Source organism: Hemitrygon akajei, chromosome 13, assembly GCF_048418815.1.
Source record: "Hemitrygon akajei chromosome 13, sHemAka1.3, whole genome shotgun sequence".
Taxonomy (NCBI): domain Eukaryota; kingdom Metazoa; phylum Chordata; class Chondrichthyes; order Myliobatiformes; family Dasyatidae; genus Hemitrygon; species Hemitrygon akajei.
The window spans coordinates 94606968-94630559 of NC_133136.1; the positions used below are offsets into that span (position 1 = coordinate 94606968).

General features: G+C 40.2%; 1 protein-coding gene across 1 annotated transcript in view; it reads left to right on the plus strand.

Moving 5' to 3' along the window:
- rbm46 (RNA binding motif protein 46) overlaps positions 1-23592 on the plus strand; it is a 138657-nt gene that overhangs the window by 109003 nt on the left and 6062 nt on the right. Inside the window, exon 4 of the mRNA XM_073063974.1 lies at positions 3785-4579. Coding sequence (XP_072920075.1) covers positions 3785-4579 — 795 coding nt within the window. The remainder of the gene's footprint in view (positions 1-3784; positions 4580-23592) is intronic.

Sequence of the window (23592 nt, forward strand, 5' to 3'; positions counted from 1 at the left end):
ATAGTGAGGTAATGTTCATGGTTACAATGTCCATTCAGAAATCTGATGGCAGAGGGTAAAAAGCTGTTCTTGAATCACTGAGTGTGTGCCTTCAGGCATCTGCACCTCCTTCCTGATGGTAACAATGAGAAAAGGGCATGTCCTGGGTGGTGGGGGTCCTCAATAATGGATGGTACCCTTTTTGAGGTACCACTCCTCAAAGATGTCTTGGATACTACAGAGGCTAGTACCCAACATGGAGCTAACTAATTTTATAACTCTCTACAGATTACTACGAACCTGTGCAGTAGCTGCCTCCCCCCCCCCCATAGAAGATGGTGATGCAACCAGTCAATATGCTCTCCATCTGTAAAAATTTTCATGTGTTTTAGGTGACATTGCAAATCTCCTCAAGCTCTTAATGACATATAGCTGCTATCTTAGTTTCTTTATAGCTGCATCAATATGTTGGGACCAGGTTAGGTCCTCAGAGATGTTAACTCACAGGAACTTGAAATTGCTCATTCTCTCCACTTCTGATTGATTGATTGATGTGTGTTCTCTCGTCTTGCCCTTCTGATGTCTGCAGTCAGCTCACCAGTGTTGAGTGCAAGGTTGTTGCTGCAACACCACTCAACTAGCTGGTATATCTCACTCCCATAAGCCTCTTTACCATCTGCAATTCTGCCAACAATGATTGCATCATCATCAAATTTATAGCTGGCATTTGTGCTGTATGTAGTCATGGGCGTAGAGAGAATAGAACAGTGGGCTAAGCGCACATCCTTGAGGTGTGCCAGTGTTGATTGTCAGTGAAGTGGAGATGTTATTACTAATCTGCACAGATTGTGGTCTTTTGATTAGGAAGTCAAAAATTCAGTTGCAGAGGGAGGAACAGAAGCTCAGGTTCTATAGCTTTTTGATCAGGACTGTAGGAATGATGTTAAACGCTGAACTCTAGTCAACAAACAGCATCTTGACATAGATATTTGTATTGTCCAGGTGATCCAAGGCCATGTGGAGAGCCAATGCAATCACGTCTGCTGTAGACCTATTGTGGCAATAGGCAAATTGCAGTGGCTCCAAGTCCTTGCTGAGGCAGGAGTTGTTTCTAGCCTTGACCAATCTCTCAATGCACTTCATGTATTAAATTCTATCTGCATCTTCTCCAACCATATCTGCAACTGATCTATATCCTGCTGTATTCTTTAGCAATCTTCTGCAGATACCACCAGTCTTTGTATCATTTACAAGATTACAAATCCACCTGTTTACATTTTCATGAATGTCATTTATATATACTGTATCACAATCAGTTGAAGTCCTTGCACAGCTTCCTGCAGAACACCAGAAGCTTTGTTCCTTTTGCAAGAATAAGCCCTATTGACCATTACCTTCTGTCTTCTAATGGAAAGTCAATTGTGAATCCAAATGGCCAAGTCACTGTAGAATCTGTGCATCTCAATCTAATGCAGAACTTCCCATGAGGGACCTTGTCAAATGACTTACTAAAATCCAGTTGAAACATTCATGGGTTTACTTTCATTAGCTTCCTTGAGAAACACTATCGTTAGTAAAGCCAGACTTTACCCACTCAAATCCATATTGACTGTACTTAATTAAGCCATGATTTTCCATTTGCTCATAAATCCTATCCCTTAGAATCAACATACTCAAAATGCTGGAGGAACTCAGCAGGCCAGGCAGCATCTGTAGAAAAAAGTACAGTTAGTGTTTCGGGCTGAAACCCTTTGGCAGGACAGATTCTCTCCAGTATCTTCTATACTGCTGACATAAGATTCATCAGTCTATAATTTCCTGGATTATCCATATTTCCCTTCTTGAACAAAGGAACAGCATTAGCAACTCAGCAATCCTCCAAAAATGTGCCCATGGCTGGAAAGTTCACAAAGATATTGGACTAGGCCCAATCAATATAATTTCCTACCTTTCAATAACCTGGGGTATATCCCAATACTCTAAGCAAATAAGCATGCTCCACAGTGATCTGCCTACCCTATGCATCCTTCTCCTTGGTAAGTGCAAGGTACTCATTTAGGATCTCACCCATATACTCCATCCCCCCAGTACATGTTCCTTCCTCTATCCTTGAGTGGTCCTACCTATTCCTAAGTATCATCTTGCTTTTAATGTAAGATACCCTTGCCATCCTTGTGCTTTCAGTTTGCTGGAATGTACCTGTTATGTACTCTGTGCAGTTGGTCTTTAAACAAACACATCAGATTCAAAGAGGCAATATCTAAAAGGGACATACTTGTTGCTGAGGTTAATAGTCACAGGGGAACCTTCCATGAACTGCCGACATCCCTTATTTCTTCTGGTATTTACCTGTCTATCTGAAGCCTATGTCTTGCTTTCAGGAGGCTGCATCCTATATTTACGAGGTTGAAGTCACCCAACACAAGCTTGGTGTTGTGAACTTTACCTGATCCATCTATATTGTTACTTCTAGTGAACTATGAAGTCACTTAGAGGTCTCTTTGTACATTAACACTTCTAAGATCCCTGTCACTTATTCTACACATTACCAGAATATGACTTCCCAAAGTATATTTCTTCATTTTTCTGAATTAAGTTCTTTCTGTGATTGTTGTGCCCAACTTTACTAATTCCCACAGCACACTTATCAACATTCTTTACTAACTAAAACTCCACCAAAGTTTTTATTATCTCCAAACTTACTAATCACTGAGTTAACTAATGCTAAAAATCTCTATAGTTGCATCATTGAAAGAATTTTGGTGTTCTGTATTTTTTTATTGAAAATGCACCAAATGATATAAATTGATGTAATTTCACCTTGATGGTTTATGTTTGCATCTCTTGCTTAGCATTATTTTTCTATAACTTGCTAATGTCTGTAATTAATTTGCCAAATTTTCATTGTGTACAATCTACCCCTCCGCCATTAATTCAAAAACTCAAAAGTTCAAAGTAAATTTATCATCAAAGTGCATATATGTCACCATGTGCAACCTTAAAATTTCATTTTCTTGTGGGCATATGCAGTAAGTCTAAGAAAGATAAGAGAATCAATGAACGACCCAAACCAACAGGATGTAGAAACAATCTATATGCAAAAGACAAAAAGCTATTTAAATATATAAATGAAATAATAAATAAAGAAGCAATAAATTTTGAGAACACGAGATTAAGAATCCTTGAAAGTGAGTCCATAGGCTGTTGGATCAATTCAGTGACAGGGTGAGTTGAATCCCCACTGATTCAAGAATGTGATGGTTTAGGAGTGATAACTTCCTGAAACTAGCTTATTGCCCCTTAACCATCAAGTTCTTGAATCAGTGGGGATAACTTCACTCACCCTGTCACTGAGGTTCTTGTACCTTCTTCCTGAGAGCAGCAGCGAGAAGAGAGCATGGCCTGGGTGGTGTGGGTATTTGATGCTGCTTCCTGCGACAATGCTCTGTGCAGATGAGCTAAGTGGCAGGAGGGCTTTACCCATAATGGACTGTAGGATTTATGTTCAAGAACATTGGAGATCCTTTACAAGGTGGTGATGCAACCAGTCAATAGACTTCCCACCACACATCTATAGAAGTTTTCAAAATCTGATTGGTTCATGAATGCTACCTAATTATAACTTTTTTTGTGTGATTTATTTATTTTTGTAAGTTTATGTCTGCATTACACAGATGCCCTAAAGCAGCAAATTTCTCATCATAGTAAACAGTGATAAATAAACCTAATTCTGATTCTGATTATCAATACTCTTTACACTTAACAACATAAATTTATGATTATGTTGCTTTTTAAAATTTTTCAGGTACTTTTCAGTTGTGGGGACATACTATTCAAGTTGATTGGGCAGACCCTGAAAAAGAAGTTGATGAGGAAACTATGCAAAAAGTTAAGGTTCTTTATGTGCGAAACCTGATGATATCTACAACAGAGGAAGCAATCAAGATGGAGTTTAACAAAATCAAACCTGGAGCAGTTGAACGTGTGAAAAAACTCAGAGATTATGCATTTGTGCACTTCTTTGACAGAGATGATGCTGTTACAGCTATGAATATTATGAATGGGAAATATATTGATGGTGCTAGCATTGAAGTCACCCTTGCAAAGCCAGTTAATAAAGATGGGTCTTGGAAATACACTCAAGGTAATCAAGTCACTCTTAATGGTGAAAGTCAACGACTGACATTTACAAACAAAGAAGATGGAGGACCTAAAACACCAGGAAGATCTCCAAGTTTACCAGCACGTTTGAATGGTCATCATAGTCCATGCTCTCCTGAACTGGAAAGATGCACATATCCTCTATTTCCAGGCATAAAGCTCATGCCTTTGAGCATTTATTCCTTAAAGCCCAGTCATTTTCATTCTTCAGTTACACACTTGGAATATTACTGCAACAAAAATAATTGGGCACCACCAGAATATTACTTATATTCTACTACAAGTCAGGATGGAAAACAACTGCTTGTTTATAAGATAGTTATTCCATCCCTTATAAACAGTTCAGAAGGTACGCTGAGCCATTTTATGCCTGATAAACTCTGCACAATGCTGGAAGATGCCAAAGAGCTGGCAGCACAGTATGCACTGACGCATTTAGGTAAGTATTTTTTTATTATTCCTGACTGTGTAATTTTCAGATGAACAAAAATAATAAATGTCAGCTTGTATTTTTAATTCATAAATAAGGCAGTTCTTATCATAGGTCCTGTGCTCTATTTGTCGTAACTTGCAGGATGTAGTAGGAATTAATTTTTATTTTGCAGATTACAGCTTCCATTGGAATGAACCTGCGTGTAATCTTGAATTCACTAGAGCCCACTGAATCTATACCTTCAAGAGGAATCACTTAGGTTCTATTTCTCTGCTTCTACCCAATAGCCAAGAAAATTAATTCCCTTTTAAAAAGCCCTGCTTCCTTCTATGGCAATCTCATAGTTGGGTCATGACCATTCTGCATATTTTTCTGCCTGTGCCTTTTGCTGATTTCTTTAAACTTGAATCTCCTGGCTTTTGTTAAGTGGTGCAGCTCTCCAGTTACCCTATTTAAATCTGCCATAATCTTATAGGTATTGATCATATCTCCTGAATCTTTTGTTTTTAAAGGTACAATATTCTAACCTTGTAGTTGAAGTCCATCATCTCTGGATGCAATCATCAGAGAAAGCCTTAGGGCCACTGCATCCTTTCAAGATCTGGTGACGAGAATTAGAGTAATCCTGCTGTTGTTTAGAGGGTTATGAAAATTTTATGGACATGAAGAGTCTTAATTTATGATGAGCCTTCCCCAACTTGGCCAGGTCTAATCATATGTAGGAAGGTAGGCAAGTGAAGAATGGCATCAAATCAGTAGAAACATGTGACATAGAATTGGAAGATGTTGAATCCATGTTGGGTGAGTTAGAAACTGCAAGGGTAAAAGGACCCTGATGACAATTACATACAGGCCTCCCAGCAGTGCCTGGATGTGGACCACAGATTACAAAAGGAAATTAAAAAGGCATGTCCAGGATCCTCTTCAGTTTGCGTATAAGGAGAAGGTGGGAGTGGAGGATGCTATCACGTATTTGCTGCACAAATCACTCTCTCACCTAGATGGGGTCAGTTGTGCTGTGAGGATTACATTCCTTGACTTCTGTAGTGCCTTTAACACCATCCAGCCCAAGATCTTAAGGCACAAGCTAACGGAGATGGGAGTAGACTCTCACATGGTGGATTGGATAGTGGACTACTTGACAGATAGACCTCAGTATGTGCGGTTGGGAGACTGTAGGTCTGACACGGTGGTCAGCAGCACAGGAGCGCCGCAGGGAACCGTACTCTCTCCGGTCCTGTTCACCCTGTACACATCAGACTTCCAATATAACTCGGAGTCCTGCCATGTGCAGAAGTTCGCTGATGACACGGCCATAGTGGGGTGTGTCAGGAATGGACAGGAGGAGGAGTATAGGAAACTGATACAGGACTTTGTGATATGGTGCAACTCAAACTACCTGCGTCTCAATATCACCAAGACCAAGGAGATGGTGGTGGACTTTAGGAGATCTAGGCCTCATATGGAGCCAGTGATCATTAATGGAGAATGTGTGGAGCAGGTTAAGACCTACAAGTATCTGGGAGTACAGTTAGACGAGAAGCTAGACTGGACTGCCAACACAGATGCCTTGTGCAGGAAGGCACAGAGTCGAGCACAGGAAGGCACTGTACTTCCTTAGAAGGTTGGCGTCATTCAATGTCTGTAGTGAGATGCTGAAGATGTTCTATAGGTCAGTTGTGGAGAGCGCCCTCTTCTTCGTGGTGGCGTGTTGGGGAGGAAGCATTAAGAAGAGGGACGCCTCACGTCTTAATAAGCTGGTAAGGAAGGCGGGCTCTGTCGTGGGCAAAGTACTGGAGAGTTTAACATCGGTAGCTGAGCGAAGGGCGCTGAGTAGGCTACGGTCAATTATGGAAAACTCTGAACATCCTCTACATAGCACCATCCAGAGACAGAGAAGCAGTTTCAATGACAGGTTACTATCGATGCAATGCTCCTCAGACAGGATGAAGAGGTCAATACTCCCCAATGCCATTAGGCTTTACAATTCAACCGCCAGGACTTAAGAACTTTTTAAAAGCTATTATTAATGCTTTTTGAGATAGTGATTTAGATGCATATCATATTTTTTACTGGCTACAACAAGTGTATGGGACATTGGAAAAAAAGTTGAATTTCCCCATGGGGATGAATAAAGTATCTATCTATCTATCTATCTATCTATCTATCTATCTATCTATCTATCTATCTATCTATCTATCTATCTATCTATCTATCTATCTATCTATCTATCTATCTATCATGTCTAAAGGGCAATGTTATGATAGTCATTGGAGACTTTAACATGCAGGTCGATTGGGAAAATCAGGTTGGTAATGGATCTGACGAGACTGAGCTTGTTGAATACGTATGAGTTAGCTTTTTAGAGCAGTTTGTCATTGAGCCTACTGGGGGATCAGCTATACTAGATTAGTGTTATGAAATGAACCAGAGGTGGTGAGGGAGCTTAAGGTAAAAGAACCCTTGGGAGGCAGTGTTTACAATATGAGTTCAACTTGAAATTTGATGGTGAGAAAGTAAAGTCTTACGTAACAATATTTCAATGGAGTAAAGGAATTTACAGTGGTCTGAGAGAGGAATTGATCAAAGTAAATTGGAGGAGATGCTGGCAGGGATGACAGCAGAGCAGCAATGGTGTGAGTTTCTAGGAAAAATGAGGAAGGTGCAGGATAGATGTATTCCAAAAATGAAGGAATACTCAACTGGCAAAATAGTGCAACCGTGGCTGACAAGGAAAGTCAAAGCTTATGTAAAAGCAAAAGAGAGGGCATACAACAGAGCAAAAATTAGTGGGAAATTTTTAAAACCTACAGAGTGCAACTTAAAGAATCATTAGGAGAAGAAAGATGAAATATGAAAGCAAACTAGCAAACAATATCAAAGTGGATAGTAAAAAGCTTTTTCAAGCATGTAAGAAGTAAAAGAGAGATGTGTGGATATATGATCACTAGAAAATGAGGCCGGAGAAATAATAACAGGCCAAGGAGATTGCAGATGAACTAAATGAGTATTTTGCCTCAGTTTTCACCGTGGAAGACATTAGAAGTGAATGCAGTTACTATTACAAGGGAGAAGGTGCTCAAAAAGCCGAGAGACCTAAGGGTACATGAGTCACCTGAACTAAATGAACTGCACCCTAGGGTTCTGAAAGAGGTAGCGATGGAGATTGTGGAGGCATTAATAATGATCTTCCAAAAATCATTGGACTCTGGCATGGTGCCAAAGGTCTGGAAAATTGCAAATGTCACTCCACTCTTTTAGAAAGGAGGAGGCAGCAGAAAGGAAATTATAGACCAGTTAGCCTGACCTCAGTGGTTGGGAAGATGTTGGAGCTAATTGTTAAGGATGAGGTGATTGAGTAGTTGATGACACAGGACAAGATAGTACAAAGTCAGCATGGTTTCCTTTAAGGAAATTCCTGCCTGACAAACCCGTTGGAATTCATTGAGGGGATTACACGTAGGAAGGAATCAGCATCCAGTTTATTATCACTGGCATATGTCATGAAAATTGTTAACTTAGCAGCAGCAGTTCAATGCAATAAATAATATTGAAGAAGAAGAAAATAATAAATAAGTAAATCAGTTACAGAATAGGTACATTGAATAAATTAAACATCGTGCCAAAAACAGAGATAATATATATTTAAAAAGTGAGGTAGTGTTCACGGTTTCAATGTCCATTTAGGAATCGGATGGCAGACGGGAAAAGCTATTCCTGAATTGCTGAGTGTGTGGCTTCAGGCTTCTGTACCTCCTACCTGATGGTAACAGTGAGAAAAGGGCATGCCCTGGGTACTGGAGGTCCTTATTCATGGACACTGCCTTTCTGAGCCACCTCTCCTTGAAAATTTCCTAGGTACCTTGTAAGCTAGTACCCAAGACAGAGCCAACTAAATTTACAACCCTCTGCAGTTTCTTTCAGTCCTGTGCAGTAGCCCCACCACCACCCCTCAAGACCAAACAGTAATGCAGCCTGTCTGAATGTTCATCTGTAGAAGTTTTTGAGTGTATTTGTTGATGTACCAAATCTCTTCAAACTCCTAATGAAGTATATTCGCTGTCTTGCCGCCTTTATAACTGCATTGATATGTTGCGACTTGGTTAGGTCCTCAGAGATCTTGACACCCAGGAACTTGAAACTGCTCACTCTCTCCAGTTCTGATCCTTGTATGATGACTGGTATGTGTTCCTTCGTCTTACTCTTCCTGAAGTCCACAACCAGCTCTTTCATCTTACTGACGTTGAATGCAAGGTTGTTGCTGCGACACCACTCCACCAATTGGCTTATCTCGCTCCTGTACACCCCCTTGTTTCCATCTGAGATTCTACCAACAATGGTTGTATCATCAGCAAATTGATAGATGGTATTTGAGCTATGCCTAGCCACACAGTCATGGGTATAGGGAGAGTAGAGCTGTAGGCTAAGCACACACCCTTGAGGTGCACCAGTGTTAATAGTCAGCAAGGAGGAGATAGTACACCAATCTGCAGAGATTGTGGTCGTCCAGTTAGGAAATCAAGGATCCAATTGCAGAGAGAGATACTGAGGCCCAGGTTCTGTAACTTCTCAATCAGAATTGTGAGAATGATGGTATTAAATGCTGAGCTATAGTTGATGAACATCAGCCTGACATGGGTATTGGTGTTGTCCGGGTGGTCTAAGGATGTGTGAAGAGCCATTGAGATTGCATCTGCCATTGACCTATTGTGGCGATAGGCAAATTGCAATGGGTCCAGGTCCTTGCTGAGGCAGGTGTTCAATCTGGTCATGGACTAACCTCTCAAAGCATTTCATCACTGATGACATGAGTGCTGCTGGGCGATAGTCATTAAGGCAGCTCACATTGTTCTTCTTGGGCACTGCTGTAATTGTAGCCTTTTTGAAACAAGTAGGAACTTCTGTCCGTAGCAGTGAGAGATTGAAAATGTCCTTGAATACTCCCGCCAATTGGTTTTTCAGAGCCTTACCAGGTACTCCGTTGGAACCTGCAAAGGTTCACAGTCTTTAAAGACAGCCTAACATCGATCTCTGAGACAGAGATCACAGAGTCATCAAGTGCAGCAGGTATTTCACAGCTGTAGTTATATTCTCCCTTTCAAAGTGGGCACAGAAGGCATTGAGTTCATCTGGTATTGAAGCATCACTGCCATTCATAGAATGGAAGAAGGACACGACAGTGGCTGACAAGTGAAGTCAGAGCCAAAGTAAAACCAAAAGAGAGGGCATAGCATGAAACCAAAGCTAGTGGCAAGATAGAGGATTGGACAGCTTTTAAAAACTTGCAGAAGGAAAATTAGGTCATTAGGAAGGAAAAGATGGATTATGAAAGGAAGCTGGTGACTAATATCAAAGAAGATACTGAAAGCTTTTTTAAGTTTATAAAGGGTAAAAGAGAGTTGAGGATAGATATAGAACCAATAGAAAATGATGGTGGAGATATTGTAATGAGAGATGCAGAGATGGCAGAGGAAAATAAATGCGTATTTTGCATCAGTCTTCACACGGAAGACATCTGAAGTACACCGGACATACAAGAGTGTCAGGGAAGTGAAGTAGGGGCAGTGAAAATTATGACTGAGAAGGTGTTCAGGAAGCTTAATGGTCTGAGGGTGGATAAGTCTCCTGGACCTGATGGAATGCACCCTTGGGTTCTGAAGGAAGTAGCTGGAGAGATTGCGGAGGCATTAAAAATGATCTTTCAAGAATCGATAGATTCTGGCATTGTACCAGATGACTGGAAAATTGCATATGTTACTCCCCTATTTAAGAAGGGTGGGAGGCAGCAGAAAAGAAACTAGACCTGTTAGCTTGACATCAGTGGTTGGAAAGTTGTTTTAATTGATAGCACTGGATGACAAAGACTTTGCTTCCTGAATACCTTTAGGTGTATCTTTTGAATTTTGGGCTTCTGATCATGAAAATCACCATGAAATTTTCCTATCATACACCATTTTAAAAAATAAACTTATGTTTACTATTTCAATTCATAATTCAAGTCAATTAAAATGTTGTCTACAATGTAAACTGGAAAGATTCCTATCTTGTCCAGGCAAGCTTGGGCATGCTTTGGTGGCACGGCTGCTGCATGGCAGGACAGGTTTTAGTAATAATTATTAGGTTCAGGACTGTAAGGATGGAATTTGCTGTCACCAGGCACAAAAATTTCTATGAAGGATTTTGATTGAGACAGATGCTTCCCAGAATAACTGATGCCAAGATTAAGGAAAACATTTTTGTTGGTCTACAAATCAGACAGGCAATTTGAAGAATTTCTACTGGGACCGGAGAAAATCACATGGAAGGCATTCAAGGAAGTTGTTGAAATTTCTCTCGGCATCTACGGAGCACCAAACTACATGCAACTGGTTGATAGCATGCTTCAAGCATACAAAATCATGAAATGCAACATGTCACTAAAGATTCATTTTCTGCATTCCCATTTAGACTTCTTCCCTGCAAATCTTGGTGCTGTTAGTGACAAGCATGGTGAAAGGTTTCACCAGGACTTTGCGGTCATGGAGAAAATATACCATCAATGCTGGAGAATTGTTATTGGACACTTAAGTGAGAAGCCTCAGACACTGAGTACAAATGAAAATCATTAACAAAATATTTTAACTTAGTTGAACTATTACAAAGCATCAGCACCATTATGTAATTAAACACATTATATTCAATAAAAGTTAATTTGTTGTTTCTCCAAATTCCTACATGATACAAGTAGTCTGAAATTATATTTGTGTTCATCTTCAAGCAGTCTATCATAAACAGAAAAAAATTCTGAGGAAGCAACACTTTTGAAAAAAATTGTTGTCCATTGTAGTTGGGGATAAAATTATGGAGTACCTGGAGGCACATGACAAGATAGGCCAAAGGAAATTTTTCCTGAAAGGAAAATCCTGCCTGACTAACCTACTGCAATTTTTTTGATGAAATTACAAGCAAGGTAGACAAAGGAGATGCAGTGAATTGATGTACTTAGATTTTCAGAAGGCCTTTGACAAGCTGTCGCACAGGAGGCTGCTTAGCAAGATAAGAGCCCATGGAATTACAAGGAAGTTACTAGCAAGGGTGGAGCATTGGTTGATCGTCAGAAAGCAAAGAGTGGGAATAAAGGGATCCTATTCAGTCTGGCTGCCTGTTACAGGTGGAGTTCCACAGGGGTCAGTGTTGGGTCGGCTGCTTTTTTCTGTCAATGGTTTGGACTATGGGATTAATGGATTTGTGGCTAAATTTGCCAATGATACAAAGATAGGTGGAGGAGCGATTGGTGTTGAGGAAACGGAGCTTGCAAAGAGATTTAGACAGTTTAGGAGAATGGGCAAAGAATTGGCAAATGAAATACAATGTTGGAAATTGTATGATCATGCACTTTGATGGAAGAAATAAACGGGTAGACTATTATTTAGATGAAGAGAGAATTCAAAACGCAGAGATGCAAAGAGACTTGAGAGTCCTTGTGCAGGATACGCTAAAGGTTAACCTCCAGGTTGAGTCAGTGATGAAGAAGGCGAATGCAATGTTGGCATTAATTTCTAGAGGTATAGAATATAAGAGCAAGTATGTGATGTTGAGGCTCTATAAGGCACTCGTGAGACCACATTTGGAGTATTGTGTGCAGGTTTGAGCTCCTTATTTTAGGAAGGATATGCTGACATTGGAGAGGACTCAGAAAAGATTCACAAGAATTATTCCAGGAATGAAAGGATTACTGTATGAGGAATGTCTGGCAGCCTGTATTCTAAGACTGTATTCCCTGGAGTTCAGGAGAATGAGGGGGGATCTCATAGAAACATTCCAAATGTTGAAAGGCCTGAACAGATTAATATAGCAAAGTTATTTCCCATGGTCGGGGAGTCTAGGACAAGAAGGCACAACTTCAGGATTGAAGAACATCCATTTAGAACAGAGTTGCAGAGAAATTACCTTAGTCAAAGAGTGGTAAATCTGTGGAATTTGTTTCCACGAATGGCTGTGGAGCCCAAGTCATTGGGTGTATTTAAGGCAGATATAGATAGGTTCTTGATTAGCCAGGGCATCAGAGGGTATGGGGGAGAAGCCAGGAGAGTTGGAATGACTGGAAAATTGGATTAGCTATGATTGAATGGCAGAGCAGACTCGAATGGCCTACTTCTGCTCCTATGTCTTATGGTCTTATGCTCTTGGGTTTCGCTTTGTAGGAAGTAATGTCTTGCAAATCCTGCCAGAGTTATTGTACATCAGATGTCGCCTCCAACCTCATTTGAAATAGTCTCTTCACCCTTGAAATAGCCCTCCGTAAATCATACCTGGTTTTCTGGTACAGACCTGTGTCGCCAGACCTGAATGCTACAGAATTAGCCTTCAGCGGATGACATACCTCCTGGTTCATCCAGGGCTTTTGGTTTGGGAATGTACAGTAAATCTTTATAGGCACACACTCATCCACACAGGTTTTAATAAAGTCAGTAACAACTGCAGCAGTCCACTGATTCAAAACAGTGCTATAAGCACTTCTGTGCTTCCTTTTTCCATATCTTCTTGGTCGTCACTACAGGTGCTGCAGTCTTCAGTGTCTGCCTATACTCAGGGAGAAGTAGTATAGCCAGGTGATTAGACTTCCCGAAGTGAGGGCATGGAATAGCATGGTAGGCATTCTTGATGGTGGTGTTACAGTGGTCCAGTGTATTGTTTCCTTTGGTATTGCAAGTGATTGTTTCAGACTGGCCTGGTTAAAATCCCCCAAAATGATGGTGAAGGCATTAGGGTGTGCTGTTTCATGCAGGTTGATCCCATTGCTAAGATCATCTAAAGCTTGATTGACATTGAGTATGGCACTACCAAAATGACCCTGGAAATCTCCTAACCTGAGGTGGAATGTATGCTACTACCAAAATGACCCCAGAAGTCTCCTGTGGTAGGTAAAAAGGACAGCACTAAACTGCTATATATTCCAGGTCTAGTGAGCAGAATTAGGACAGCACTGATGTTTGTGCACCAAGAAGAGTTGATTATAACACAACACAAGTTCACAACAGAAGACAGAGGAGCAGAAGTAGCCATTCGGTCCATCGAGTCTGCTCTGCCACTCCACCATGAGCTAAACTATTCTCCCATCTAGTTCCAGTTTCCAGCTTTTTCCCCTATCCCTTGATACCCTGACTAATTAGATACCTATCAATCTCCTCCTTAAACACCCTCAATGATCGGGCCTCCACAGATGTATGTGGCAACAAATTCCATAAATTCACGACCCTCTGGCTAAAAAAATTTCTCCTCATCTCTGTTTTAAATGGGTACCCTCTAATTCTAAGACTGTGGCCTCTTGTCCTGGATTCACCCACCAAGTGAAACAGCCTTTCCACATCTGCTCTGTCCAACCCTTTCAACATTCAAAATGTTTCTGAGATCCCCTCTCATTCTTCTATGCTCTGATGATTACAGTCCAAGAGCCGACAAATGCTTTTCATATGTTAGCCCCTGCATTCCAGGAAATCTCCTTGTAAATCTCTGAACTCTCTCCAACATCACTTGCATCTCTTCACAGATAGGGGGCCCAAAACTGCACACAGTATTCCAAATGAGGTCTCACCAGTGCTCCATGGAGTCTCATCAACACCTCCTTACTCTTATACACTATTCCTCTTGAAATGAATGCCAACATAGCATTCGCTTTCCTTACTGCCAATCCAACCTGGTGTTTCACCTTTAGGGTATCCTGCATGTGGACCCCCAAGTCCCTTTGCACTTCTGATTTTTGAATTTTCTCTCCATCTAAATAATAATCTGCCCGATTACTTCTTCTTCCAAAATGTACAACTGTACATTTCTCAATTGTATCTCATCTGCCATTTCTTTGCCCACTCTCCTAAACTGACCAAGTCTCTCTGTAACCTTTCCATTTCTTGAACACTTCCTGCTCCTCCACCTATCTTGGCATCATCCGCAAACTTAGCCACAAATCCATAATCTAAATCATTGATATACAGTGTAAAAAGAAGCGACCCCAACACCGACCCCTGCGGAACACCACCAGTAACCCGCAACCAACCAGAATAGGACCCCTTTATTCCTACTCTTTGCTTTCTACCTATCAACCAATGCTTCACCCATTCCAATATCTTTCCTGTAATTGCATGGGCTCTCATCTTATTAAGCAGCCTCTTATGTGACACCTTATGAAAATCCAAATACACAACATCCACAGCCCCTCCTTTGTCAATCTCATTTGAGATTACCTCAAAAAATTCCAATAGGTTGGTGAGGCAGGATCTTCCCTTCATGAAACCATGCTGGCTTGGGCCTATCTTGTCATGCACCTCGAGGTATTTCATAACCTTGTCCTTGAGGATGGACTCCAATAACTTTCCAACTACCGATGTCAGACTAATAGGTCTGTAATTTTCTTTTTGCTGCCTCCCTCCTTTCATAAACAGCGGAACTACATTTGTGACCTTCCAGTCCTCCGGAACCATGCCAATCATGAGGCATACTCCTCCATCCCTCTGCTTTTGAGAGACTCTATAGATCTATCCTGACAGTGTATAGTAAACCAGTTGGTCTGAATCATTGCATCTGGTACAGAAGGGGTTAACCAGGATTCTGTGAAACAAAGGACACACGCTGTCCTAATGTCCCTCTGATTCAACACCCTAGCTCTGAGAATTCCTTGAGGAGATTACAAGTAGGATAGATAAAGGGGATGCAGTGGATGTTGTAGATTTGGACTTTCAGAAGGCCTATGACTAGGTGCCACACATGAGGCAGCTTAACCAGTTAAGAGCCTATGCTACTACAGGAAAGTTACTGGCATTATTAGAGCATTGGCTGATCGGTAGGAGGCAGTGAGTGGGAATAAAAGGATCCTTTTCTGGTTGGCTGCCAGTGACTAGTGGTGCTCCGCAGGGGTCGATGTTGGGACCGCTTCTTTTTATGCTGCATATCAATGACTTAGATGATGGAATAGATGGCTTTGATGCAAGTTTTCAGATGATAGTTTGGTGGAAGGGCTTGCAGTGTTGAGGAAACAGGTAGGCTGCAGAAAGACTTAGATTAGGTGAATGGGCAAGAGAGTGGCAAATGAAATACAAAGTCATGCACTTTGGTCGAAGAAATAAATGGGCAGACTATTTTCTAAACAGGGAGCAAGTCCAAAAATTTGAGATGCAAAGGGCCTCGGGAGTTCCTGTGCAGAAAGGTAGAGTCAGTGGTGAGGAAGGCAAATGCAATGCTAAGGTTCATAAAAACATAGAAAACCTACAGCACAATACAGGTCCTTTGGCCTGACTACAACAGGGTGAGGGAAGAGTTGGCTAATGTGGATTGGGACACAGGCTATTTGGTAGGACAGTTGAGAAACAGTGGAATACTTTCAAAGAGATTTTTCACAGTGTTCAACAAAACTATATTCCAGTCAAAAGTAAGGACAGTAAGTGTGAGGAGAGCCAACCTTGGATAACTAAGGAAATAAAAGATAGTATCAAATTAAAAGCTCGTGTACAAAGTCGCGAAGAGTAGTGGGAGACTGGAGGATTGGGAAAATTTAAAAAGCAACAAAGAACAACTAAACAAGAAATAAGGAAAGGGAGAATAGAGTACGAAATTAGCACAAAATATAAAAACAGATAGCAAAAGTTTTTATATAAAGCGGAAGAGGGTAGCTAAAGTCAATGTAGGTCTCTTGGAAGTTAAGGGGAAATTGATATTGGGTGATAAGGAAATGGCTGAGGCATTGAATGACTATTTTGTGTTGGTCTTCATGGTGGAGGACATGTCTAATATGCCAAAGAAGATGTTATGGATGAAATGGGAGGTGAGGACCTTGATAAAATCACTGTCACTAAAGAGATAGTGATGAGCAAACTAGTGGCCTGAAGATAGATAAGTCCCTTGGTCCTGATGGGATGCATCCCAGGGTGCTGAGGGAATTGGCAGAGGTAAAAGTAGATATGTTGGTAATCATTAACCAAAATTCTCTAGACTCTGGGCAGGTCCTGGCGGATTGGAAAACAGCAAATGTCATGCCACTTTTTTAAAAAGGATGTAGGCAAAAGACGGGCAATTATAGGACAGTTAGCTTAACATCTGTAGTCGGGAAAATGCTTGAAGCTGTCATTATGGAAGAAATAGCAAAATATTTAGATGGGGTGATTTCATTAAACAGATGCAGCATGGATTCAGAAAGGGCAGGTCCTGTTTGCCAAACTTTCTAGAGTCCTTTGAGAACATAATGAGTGTAGTGGATAGAGGGGAACAAATGGATGTCATATACTTGGATTTCCAGAAGGTGTTTGAATTGGTTAACAAATAGAAGGCAGAGAGTTGGTATAAATGGGTGTTTCTCTGGTTGGCAGTCAATGGTGAGTGGGGTGCCACAGGGGTCAGTGCTGGGCCCGCAGTTGTTTACCATTTACATTGATGATTTGGAAGAGGGGACTGAGTGTAGCGTAGCAAAATTTGCTGATGACATTAAACTGATTGGAAAAGCAAATTGTACAGAGGATGTTGAGAGTCTGCAGAGGAATAAGTGAGTGGGCCAGGCTCTGGCAGATGGAATACAACATTGGTAACTGTGAGATCATCCATTTTGGAAGGAATAATAGAAGAGCAGATCATTATTTAAATAGTGAAAGATTGCAGCATGCTGTTGTGCAGAGGGGCTTGGGAGTGCTTTGCATGAATCGCAAAAAGAGAGGGATTGAATTCAAGAGCTAGGAGGTCATGCTGCAACTATACAGGGTACTGGTGAGACTGCACCTGGAGTACTGTCTGGCTTTGAAAGCAGTGCAGAGGAGGTTCACCAGGTTCATCTCCAGAGATGAAGGAATTAACTTATGAGGAGAGATTGAGTTGCCTGGGACTATACTCTCTGGAATGCAGAAGAATGAGAAGGGATCTTATGGAAACATACAGGGGATAAATAAGATAGAAGAAGGAAAGTTGTTTCCATTGGTAGGTGAAACTAAAACTAGGGACGTTCCCTCAAGATCCAGGGGAGAAGATTTAGGACAGAGATGAGGAGAAACTGTTTTTCCCAGAGAGTGGTGAATCTGTGGAATTCTCTGCCCAGGGAGGCAGTTGAGGCTTCTTCATGAAATATATTTAAGAAACAGATAGATTTTCACATAGTAGGGGAATTAAGGGTTATGGGGAAAGGCAGGTAAATGGAGCTGAGTTTATGGACAGATCAGCCATGATCTTATTGAATGGCGGGGCAGGCTCGATGGACTGGATGGCCTACTCCTGCTCCTACTTCTTATGTTCTTTAATATTATTGGCTTGCTTACTTTCATATTCCATCTTGACCTTCTTAATGACTTGTTAGTTGCCTTCTGTTAATTTTAAAATCTTCCTAATCCACTACTTCCCACTATTTTTTTTCTCTGTTATATGCCCTCTTTTTGGCTTTTATGTTGGCTTTGACTTCTCTTGTTGGCCATGGTTGTGTCATCTTGCCTTTAGAATACTTCGTCCTCTGTGGGTTGCGTCTCCCTATTTCACATGAGCAGAATTAGGCTTTTTAGCCCATCGAGTCCACTCTGCCGTTTCATCATGGCTGATCCAAATCCCATTCAGCCCCATACACCCCATACACTATATCCCTTGATGCCCTGACCAATAATGAATCTTTCAACCTCCACTGTGAATATACCCACAGACTTGGCCTCCACCAAAGTCTGTGCCAGAGTATTCCACACATTCACCACTCTGGCTAAAAAAGTTCCTCCTTACTTCTGTTCTAAATGGTTGTCCATTAATTTTGAGGAAACATTCTCGCCACATTTACCTTACCTAGTCCTTTCAAAATTTGGTAGGTTTCAGTGAGATCCCCCACATATTCTCCTAAATTCCAATGAGTACAGGCCTAAAGCTGCCAAAAGCTCCTCATCCCCCTTAATTCCTAGAATAAACCTCATGAACATCCTCCAGACTCTCTCCAATGACAATATATCCTTTCTGAGATAAGAGGCCCAAAACTGTTGACAGTACTCCTAGTTTGGCCCGACAAGTGTCTTATAACGCTTCAGCATTATCTCCTCATTTTTACATTCTGTTCCCCTTGAAATAAACGCCAACATTGCATTTACCTTCTTCACCACAGACTCAACCTGTGAATTAAACTTCTGGAAATCTTGCACAAGGACTCCTAAATCCCTTTGCACCTCTGATATTTGAATTTCTCCCCATTTACATTTATACTATTGCAATCTCCTTTTACCAAAATGAATGATCATACATTGTATGGAACACTGTTTTCCACCTGCCACTCTTTTGCCCATTCTTGACATTTGTCTGCCCTGCTGCATATTGCTTGCTCAGTACTACCCCTCCACCTACCTTCCTGTCATCCACAAACTTTGCCACAAAGCCATCGATTCCACCATCGAAATCAATGACTAACAATGTGAAACGTAGCAGTCCCAATACTGACTCCTGAGGAACAACACGAGTTACTGACAGCCAACCAGAAAAGGCCCCTTTTATTCCCACTGGCTGCCTCTTGCCTGTCTGTCATTTCTCTATTCTTGCCCAATCTTTCCAGTAATGCCATTGTATTTATCTTGTTAAGCAGCCTCATGAGAGGCACCTTATCAAGTGACTTCTAAAAATCTAAGTAAATGACATCCACTGTCTCTGCTTTGTCCACACTGCTTGTTACTTTCTCAAAGAATTCTAACAGATCTGTCAGGCAAGATTTCCCTTCACTTTGACTTTGACTTTGACTTTGACAAAGCATGCTGACTTTGACTTCATCATTAATTTCCAAATTCCCCAAAACTTCGACACGCACAAAATGCTGGTGGAACACAGCAGGCCAGGCAGCATCTATAGGGAGAAGCGTTGTCGTCGTTTCGGGCCGAGACCTGTTTGAAGAGACCCGTGTGTTGTTGTTTGAATTTCCAGCATCTGCAGATTTCCTCATGTTTACCCCAAAACTTCGTCTTTAATATGGACTCCTAGTACTTTCCCAACCACTGAGGTTAGGCTAACTGACCTATGATTTCCTCTCTTTTGTCTCCCTGCCTTCTTAAAGAGTGGAGTGACATTTGCAATCTTCCAGTCCTCTGGGACCATGCCAGAATTAAGTGATTCTTGAAAGATCATGAGCATTGCATCCATTATCTCTTCAACAACCTCTTTCAGGACTCTGGGATGTAGTCCATCTGGTCCAGGTGGCTTATCCACCTTAACACCTTTGAGTTTGCCTTGCACTTTTTCATTTGTAATGACAATGGCACTTACTCCTGCTCTCTGACACCCATGGACTTCTAGCATACAGCTATTGTCTTCCAGAGTGAAGAGTGTTGCAAAGTGCCCATTGAGTTCATCTGTCATTTCTTTGCCTCCTGATACTACCTCACAAGCATAACTTTCCAGTGGTGCAATACCAGCTCTCACCTCCCTTTTACTCTTTGTATAACTGAAAAATTTTCAGTATCATGCTTTATATTATCCCCCAGTTTGTCCTCATATTTCATCTTTTCCCTTATAGTTTTTTTGGTTGCTTTCTGTTGGATTTTAAAAGCTTCCCAATCATCCAACTTCCCACTCACTTTTGTAACTTTATATGCCCTTTCCTTGGCTTTTATGTAGTCCTTCCATTGTAAGCCACGGTTGCCTTGCCCTGCCATTTGAGAACAACAACTTCTGTGGGACATATCTTTACTGCGCCTTGTGAACTATTCCCAGAAACTTCAGCCACCTCTGCTCTGCCACCATCCCCACCAGTATCCTGCTCCAATTCAACCTGTGCAAGCTCCTCTCTGATGTCTCAGTAATTCCCTTTATTCCATAGCAATACTGATACATGTGAGCTTTCTCTCCCATTCCAATTTCAGTATGAAGTCAATCGTATTATGATCACTGTCTCCTTTTTTTGGTAATTTTTTAAATTGAAAATCATCATCAGACAAACATTTCCAAAAGATGTATTTCAGACATTGTACATATATATCATATAATCATGTATGTCACAAATCTCCACATAGTATTTATCTGAGGTATGCACTTATAGAAAAGCGTGGAAAGAGAAAACAAGCAAAAGGAAAAAACTATGTACAAGTACGGAGTAATCTTTTTTTTACAACAGATTCATTGATTTGTGAGAACAAGATCAGGCCTATGAGGCATTATGTAGTTAAAACATTTTTCCCAGTATGAATCAAATTGTTTGAGCTTTATGATTAACAGATGCTGTTATCTTCTCCATTTTGTAAATGTCCATTGTAATTTCCATCCATGCATTTTAAGTTGGGCTCTCCTGTGATAACCATTTCCTAGTAGGAGTCTTTTTACCAGCCACCAACAGTATATTCATTAAATATTTATCTCTTTTCAGCCATTCTTGAGGTATATATCCAAAATATATGATCTTACTCTCTAAGGATGTTTCACATTTAAAGATGTCTTGTAGTGCATTGCGTATCCCCCTCCAATAGTCTTTGATACCAGGGCAGTCCCAAAAAATAGGATAATGATTTGCATTTTGATTTCTACAATTTCTCCAGCAAACAGGGAGGTTACTATCAAAATGGGATTTCTGAGAGGGTGTAATAAAATATCTTATCAAGTTTTTCCATCCAAACTCCCTCCATTTCTGTGAACTGGTACACTTCCATTGATACCTCCATATTATTGTCCATTCTTCCTCAGATATAATTATCCCTCCTTCCTTCTCCCATTTTGTTTTAATGTATGAAGTCGAATGTGTTTTAAGATTTGACAACCCCTTATACATGCTTGAGATGATTCTACTACCGTTATCTAAATTATATGGTTTTCTAAATAGCTCTATCAAGCATGTACTTGCATTGGTTACATTTTTAAGCCTTATTAACATATTGTCACATCTGTAAATACTAATAAAAATCTTGTTTTTCTAATAAGTATTTTAAGCATTTAAGCATTTTAAGCATTTCAAAACTGAAGTGTTCCTTCTTTCATTATGTTGCAAAGAACTGTAATTCCTTTAGCTGACCAGTCCTTAAATCTAGCATCCAATTTATTTGGTGTAAAATCCGAGTCATATGCACACCATTTAAAAATTGCAGTATCCCCCTCTAGATTATATTATTTTATAGTAGTTTTCCATATTTTAAGAGTCAGTTTCACCCATTGGGTTATCAATAGTATTTATGTACCTTTTCAAGTTGTTATCAGCCAAAATTGCTTGTATGGGGGTGGGAAGTACCCGCTCCTCAATGTTTTTCCATTGAGCGTCATATGATGGGTTGCACCAACATATCACAGCTCTCAACTGTGCTGCAAAATAATAATCTCGAAAAGAGGGTAGGCCCCATCCCCCCTTTTCCTTTGCTAATTGCAAAGTTTTGAGACAAATTCTAGGCCTTTTACCCTGCCAAATATACCTTGATAACATCTAGTTATTGAATCATTGAATTGATTTTGATTAATCTCTATTGGTAGGGTCTGAAAGAGATATAACAGTCTGGGCAGTATATTCATTTTAATAGACTCAATCCTTGAACTGAGACTGAAAAAAGGAATCAGGTTCCATCTTGCCATATCTTCCTTAATTTTTTATATGAAGGCTGATAATTACATTTTAATAATTTTGCCAAATCTTTTGGCATAATGATGCCCAAATATTTGAAAGACTCTGTTTGCCATGCCCAGGGATATCTACTTTCAATTTCTCTTGGTTGGCTATAGTAATATGTAAGTAATTGGGTTTTATCTATGTTGATTTTGTATCCTAATAATTGACCATATTGTTCTAAATTGCATCAATTTAGGTAAAGAGTATGTTGGTTGCCCGAGATAAATCAAAATGTCATCCGCGTAACAAGCCAATTGATGCTCTGTCCCTTTGATAATAATTCCCCTGATATCTTCATTTTGTCTGATGTATTGAGCTAATGGTTCAAGATATAATGCGAAGAGTAGCGGTGACCATGCATAACCCTGTCTCGTGCCCCTTTCTAGGGTAAGATAAATATCCATTGATTTTAATCCTAACAGTAGGGTTGTCATATAGTGTCTGTATAGTTTTAGTAATTGTGTCTTGGAAACCAAATCTATGTAAAACTCTGTAAAGAAAATTTCAATTAACCGAATCAAATGCCTTTTCAGCGTCCACGCTTATCACTATTGCTTTGATTTTATTTTTTTGTATATGATCCATAATGTGAAGTGTCCTTCGTATATTGTCTTGTGTTTGGCTTTGTCGTATAAAACCTGTCTGATCGTTACGTATCAGTATGGGTAGAAACTCCTGTAATCGTTTGGCCACGATGGAGGTAAATAATCTATAATCTACATTAAGAACGGATATTGGTCTAAATGACCCGCATTCCATTTTATCCTTGCTTTCTTTCAGTATAGCTGAGATTATCACTTCCTTCCAACTGGGTGGCATTTGTGCCTTTTTTTAGAGCCCAGTTCAGTGTGGGGAGTAAAACAGGAATTAATTCATTTTTAAATTCTTTGTACCACTCTGCCATATACCAATCTGATCCCGGTGACTTGCTTAATTTAAGCCTACTAATTGCAGCTTTTAATTCAACTTCAGTTATGTCAGCAGTCATTGTTCTATTTTGTTCTTTGCTTAAAGTGGGTAACTCTAGAAAATTCAAGAAGATGTCAATTTGGGTTATGCTTCCCACTGGAACTTTGGAATATAGAGTTTTGTAAAACATTTCAAAAGCTTCTTGAATTTCTCTTAGCTTATTTTTTCTCATTTTTGTTCTTGGGTCCCTAATTCTATGAATTGTATTTTCTGCTATCTTTCTTTTCAGTCTCCACGCCAGTATTTTCATAGATTTTGATCCACTTTCATAATGTCTCTGTTTCAGAAACATTAAATTTTTCCTGATTTCTTGCATAGCCAAACTATTAATTTCATTCCTAATTTTTAAAATTTCCCCTAATGTATCCTGTGCCAAATTCAATTTGTGTTTTTTCTCTAGTTCCTTCAGCCTGTTTTGTAATTCCTCTAATGTTTTATTCCTTATTTTTTTCTTGTATGAAGATATCACTATAATTTTCCCTCTTAAGACTGCCTTCAGAGTATCCCA